Source organism: Pyxicephalus adspersus, unplaced genomic scaffold (assembly GCF_032062135.1).
Source record: "Pyxicephalus adspersus unplaced genomic scaffold, UCB_Pads_2.0 Sca1393, whole genome shotgun sequence".
Taxonomy (NCBI): Eukaryota; Metazoa; Chordata; class Amphibia; order Anura; family Pyxicephalidae; genus Pyxicephalus; species Pyxicephalus adspersus.
The window spans coordinates 1-6242 of record NW_027318400.1 but is presented as its reverse complement, the minus strand read 5'-3'; the positions used below and the strand labels follow the sequence as shown (position 1 = coordinate 6242).

The 6242-nt window shown below is 38.5% G+C and overlaps 1 protein-coding gene across 1 annotated transcript; it reads left to right on the top strand.

The window, feature by feature from the left end:
• Window positions 1–1492: 1492 nt before the first annotated feature.
• LOC140321217 (uncharacterized) lies at window positions 1493–6236 on the top strand (the record flags this gene model as incomplete). The annotated part of the gene is made up of 3 exons (XM_072398063.1): window positions 1493–1699; window positions 3178–3538; window positions 4750–6236. Coding segments are annotated over 3 exons (2055 nt in total), but the record flags the coding sequence as incomplete, so codon positions are not given.
• Window positions 6237–6242: the final 6 nt, after the last annotated feature.

Here is a 6242-nt window from a genome sequence, read left to right as displayed (position 1 = left end):
TTCACTTCCTATGTCATTAGAAAAATTAAAAGCTATTGTTCAGAAAGTCACAATATAGTCTGTTAAGCTAAATACTATTGTTTCACTCCTTTTTTCTGGTATTTTATGGCTTAACTCCTTGCTTACAGTTTTAGAAATTCAGCAGTCTTACAATAATATGGGGCAGCAGACCCAGCACACACCAACACTTATACACACCTACCGTCAGTGACTGGTCTTTCTTATAGGGGAAATCAAATAAGAAGGGAAGGCAAGATGGGCTTACGGCAAAAGGTTTTTAAATCCAAAATACCTAATTTTTTTATAAACAAAATATGGTACCTACGTCTAACAGAAATCCACTGAGCTACAATCTAGACTAGACAGAGGTCTCCTATAAATAATTAGTACAAATTGTTCGCCCTGTTACGAGATACACATAAGGTTGATAAAGTCTATACAAAAAGTATCCCGTAACCCGACGCGTTTCACTCACATGAACTTCCTTAGGGGGACTCTTTGAGATTGTGTACTTTGACTTTGGGGATAGTACAAACAATAACGCACTTTTTTATAGGAGACATGCACAATTACTGAACAAATGTGGATGAAACACACAAAATTCAGCTAATTACACACATGATTTTTTTACCTATTTCTCTTTTGCAATGAGGTGATATGGACCAGGGAGTTTCAGTGTCGAAACAATATACCTACGTGCATTTGGCTACCTTTATGGTTCTGTATTAACACACCAATGGCCATGTTACCACTAGTACATGTTGTACGTATACTGGGAAATAGATACAGGTTTTCCACTTATTATGTGCTGCTGTGCCCTTACCTCTCTAAGCTGCATCACCACACTTTGTCAAGTTCTAAATATAACCATGAACCACACACTGTATGAAAATTGACCTTAACCTTAATACCATTATAATGTTAGGTGATCCTAGGTGACGTTTTATGCTTTTTTTGAATTTTATAAAGCAGCAGGTGTTCATTCAAACCAGCATGGACCATCTGCAGAGAAGTAACACTAAGAATAACAAGAGTAACAAATAGAAGTAAATAAGCCACTGGCATTGGAGCGTTGCTGTAACAAAATGTTTTGTTCCTGCTCTACTATAATTCTAGTTTTTGTTGGCGTGATACAAGGATGCATACTACTGTTTATCTGCTGTGAAAGCCCTTTCTGGGTACTGTGTTGCATCTAAGTGGCACAATAGTTTAAAGGTTTAATCCTCTAAAAACACATTTTTGAGTTACGAGTGGATGTTTACTAACATGTTTATTCACTAACTGATACATTTATTGCTCTGGGACCCCAGTTGCGGAATGTTACTGGAATTCCTGGTTCTGCGACTCTTTGCCTGAGACTTTCAGTCTTCTTGATGCAAATTAATATAAAACCTTAGTGCCTGGAATTCTAAGCTTGAGAGAAAAAAAAAATGTATTTTTTTTTTACCTAACCGCATCGCAATGTGTTTTGGGAAATAGGCTTTTCTAATAGTTATATTTAATTTTAAAAGCTGGAAATGTCCTCTTTATTCAGTCCTCAGAGCCTCCTGGTCCATCTCTGTATCGACGTGGGTCCAACAGTGCCAGTATTCCTTCGCTCAGTCACTTAGACAATGTGTCTGTTTCTTCTATGAGCAGAGTGAGTGAGCCTGCGGGATTAGAGAGATATGACAGAGTGCCATTTGTTGACACTTTGAGCTAGATATATTGAGCTCAGCTTGCTGTGTTTGCAAAACAGTGTTCCTCTTTTAGGTATAAATGTATATATGGTCTGTATATATGTACTGTAAATAATATTGGTTATGTTTAAAACGTGTGTGTGTGTGACTTCATGCATTTGCAGTAAGATTGGCAAACTTTTTTTTTTTTGTTTAAGAAGATACATCACCTGATCTCGTACCTGCTGGATCTCCTGCTGTTCCTGGGCATGTCTTCACAATAATTTCTGTTTTAGGAGCAGCAACAACAGTTCACATTAAACAATTGCCTGGCCCTTTACATTTGATTGTGTCTTTTCAGGCACTCATTGCACATTTATAAGACTAAATATGACAAGAGATTGCTCAGATGGTGACTTAATAGCTGGATGGGGCTGGATTGTAATGCAGTATTTTTTAGGGATTACTGGTCTCACATATATTTTTGTAAAGCAGCACCAACTTCTCTTTCCAACACCATACAGTCGAAAACAAATTCCAGTTTACTTCAATAGTAACACTCAGTTCATTGAGTAGGCCTTGGTCAAGCAAACTTACTGTGAGTTGGATGAAATCTCCATGTTCTTTTTGCAGAGTAAAATAAAACTCTGTTGGCTCACAGTTTACAGAGTTTTCAAAAACTCTTTTTTATAATGAGCTGGGTATTTCCTCAAGGGGACTAGTGGATCAGGGTATTCAGACCCATCCAATCTCTTCCACAGCCCAAACTTTGGGCCCAGCATAGGAATTTCCAGATCCGCTGAAAGTTTAATCAACCTATATTTCCCACCATTATTCACTGGAACCCATTACAACTCCAATCCCCACTCAAAGTGATACATAGCATCCTTCTGTCACATTTCAAATATATTTAGATCACACTTTGTCACTTTGAAGTTTTTCAAGTTAAAAAATCTCCAAATAGTTAAATGTCGGTTTTCACCCATAGACATTTCCTAGACACATCCTGGGCTGCTCTGGCCTTCCCTCTGTATTTTACTCGCATTGCAGCAGATCATTTTTTATGTATTTAAACCAGCTGCAACTTCATACTCATGAGAGCTTCCACCCAATCCCCACCCTAAGTTTTCCCTTAACCCCGCTTAACCAACTGTCTAACCAAAAACATCTCCTTTCCTGTATTTGAGTTCCCCCTTGTTTTACCTATAAATTACATTTTTGGTCACAGTGGATGCTGGTTTTTAGTTGGTAGCAAATTGGCAGACCCTCACTTTTTAAATATATCATTTTATTGTTTGAATATTCTATTGCACGGCCATGCTCACTGTTCTAACCATTTTATATTCTATTGTTTAAAGATAATTACCTACAAATATCAAAAAACTATTCTAATCAATATAGACTAGGGTCTATATTTTATTTTTGTGTAGAAGGTTATAGTGGTCAAGTACTGAGCGAGTTACTGAAATGGGAGTTTTATTCACTCAAGAATAACTTTTGATTGCCTTTATAATATTTTAAATGTTCTCATTTTGTTCTGATGTCATGTAGGGAGTGTCTGTACTTTGTAGGTTCTCTGCCCAGGCTGAGTTATGATCCAGCTGCAGACAGCTGTTATACTCTACTGGGCTTCTGCCACTGGCTGAAAATATGCGTGACGTTCTGTTTCATCCCCAGTAGAAATGCTACTCTCAACAAAAAAGTTTGTGTATGTGTTCTGTTTTCTTTCACACCTTCTTTTGTCTGCTACTTCATGCCTGTGCATTCTCTCCCCCTCTGTCAGGAGATCAGTGAGTTGAAGGAGCAAATTGAGGATGTAGAAGGCAGATACATGCAAGGGCTAAAGGAAATGAAGGTACCAGTTTGTGTGGCACTAATCAGGATATGAGAAGTGTAGTTTAACCTTTCTATGCAGGGGCTTGGTGCATAAACACGTCTCTGAGGAATGCTAACACTTTTGTCTGAGATATGGCAGAGTTGCCATTTATCTTTTCAGATAAATCAGAGGCTGGTTTAGAAAATCTAAATCTTACCGCATATATTTTTATTCAGAAGGAGGACACAGTGACCTGAGAGGTTGGATTATCATTATTTGTTTGACATCTGACCGATAGCTAGCTAGGGTGGTACACATTCTAGCTCTGGGTGATTCAAGGCTTATATTCTAAAACGAGGATTGGAAGATGCCCATGCCTAGTATTTATCAAAAGCATGAAACCATTGTAAGTACCCATATCATTTAAATGTGGCATTTTAGTAACCATTTTGTTAGGAACAGTGTTAATTACGTGTCAGAATTCTAAGGCTGGGTGTGCATGTCAAAAAATTGCAGTAGAAATTCAAGAGGAAGTGAAGCAGCCTGTAAACTTGGAAGTATTTTGCTTGCAAAGTTTTTAGTAGAAGCTATGTGAAGCCAATAAAGAAGTACAGTAATATGCAACTGTATTATTTTATAGGCTTTGACTATGATCTTTGTCCTCCACATCTAGAGCATCTTTACCTAATGCTCTAGAACCACATGCTATGGCAAAAGTGTTATTAATTTAGGGTTTGGCACTTTCCTTCCTAGGCAACCACTTCAACATTTACAGGTTTCGTGGCTATTTACAGAGTGGAGTTAAAAAATTGTTGTAAAAATGTAGCTGGTCTATATTTCTTACAGCAGCCTGTCTGGCGGCTTTTGAAAACCTGTCACAAAATATTTAGTCAGCAGTTTTCTAATGCCACTGAAAAAGGTTAGTTTCCTGGCGTTTATGCTGATGCTTTCAACTTTGTTTTTTTTCTAAAAAGCTCATCCAGAACACAAATGAAGATGTTGTGTTTTTATTCTGGGCACATACAGCTAGAGTAACAAAGCTGGACACTGCCAATTAGCTATCATGTTCAGAAACTGGCCAGCAGTGGCAGTCCACACACTTCTCATGACAAAAAAACCCACAAACTATCTGCTATCTGCCTTTGTTAACCTTTCCTTTTTTTATACAGCTGTTACCCAGGATGATCTTTTCTCCTGCACTTTCCAACCTGTTGCTACCTAATCCTCCTGGGCAGAAACTTTGATTCCTCATCTTCTGCTCTGTCTCTTTCTGAGATCTTTTTGGGCATGTGGGCTTAGATGTTGTTCAGAGTCATCATTTTCTTGTCCATGGTTTTTTAGGCTCCTCAAAGGAAGCAGTGGAGAAAAAGGAAACTATGTCAGTGGTGGGTGAAATTCCCCCATCAAAGACTGAACAGCATGAACAGAAAATTCCATTGACCACTCCACCAGAAACACAACTTAATGCGGAGGGCGGAGATAAAGCGATAGAGCAAAACATTCAGATTTCTAGCAATTCAAATGATGAGGCAAATACTGGTGGTACCCAATGTGGCTTTCGATCAAATCTAGAAAATCCGGAAGAAGATCTGAAACTTAATTTAAAATCAACAAGCAATGAATATGAAATGGCTGTGGATGAATGTACCCCTGAAAACCTAAATAAAGTAGATTTAGAGCAAAATTTCTCAGAGGTGCATAGAGAGACATCGGTGGACCAGAGGGACACAAGCCCAGTAGAAAGTGAAGTCTTCCAGGATGCGCTGGAGGAAATTGTTCAGTCTCCTTTAGTAGGTAGCCAGCTCAGTGAGGAACACATAGTTGCTGTGGAGGACTTCAGGAATGAAGATTATGATACCAGCCAACAAGACTTCAAAAAGGAAGAAGACAAATGCGAAGTACAGAGCACATCTGTTGAAAGTAGCAGTGATCCCAACAACAAAGCTTCAGAATTATCAGAGGGTGGAGATAATGCTGGCGTCACTACTGATGATATGATCAACCTGCACACAGATACAAAAGATGACAATGAAACAAGCAATCCAGATGATTCTAGTCAAGATGATTCAGAGGAGAGTACTTCTGATGAAATAACAAGCACAGTTGCAGATCCTGAGAAAGAAACCAGGCCTGAGGAGCTGTCTGTTCCTATTGAATCAGTGTTACAGTGGAAAGAGGATGATTCTGGGAAAACAGACAGTGATCCAAACTGCACATCCGAGGAAAAGTCAGTATCTGCTGATACAAGCATTCACCCTAGTGACCACGATGTAGAGGAGGAGGAAAATATTCATGTAACACAAAAGCAGTCATCCCAAGGTATAGAACTTACAAAAGAGGAGCATCAGCTAGTAGATAGTGAAAACAATACATTTGGTGAGGTTTCAGAGCCTTGTACTGTAATTAATGAGCAAAGCACAGTAGTTGAGAGTGAATCATTAAGAAACAGTAAAGATTCAGAGCCCAGTATTAGTCATGTAAAGCAATGTGAAGATGCAACAGATTCTGAAAGCCTAAATGCCAATCTGGAAAGTCTGAAAAATTTAAAAGTGGATTCATCAGGCAATGAGTTATTGGATAAGCGGGAACAAGACACACATTCTGACAATTTAATGTATGACACAAGCAAGAAAACCAACAATGAATTAAATACTGTCCTCTCAGATGCATCAGGCATTGAGGAATTGAATGAAGAGAAACCTGATATTTCTGATCATCCAGTGTGTGACAGGAGTGTGAATCTGCATGAGGAAACAAATACTGTCTTC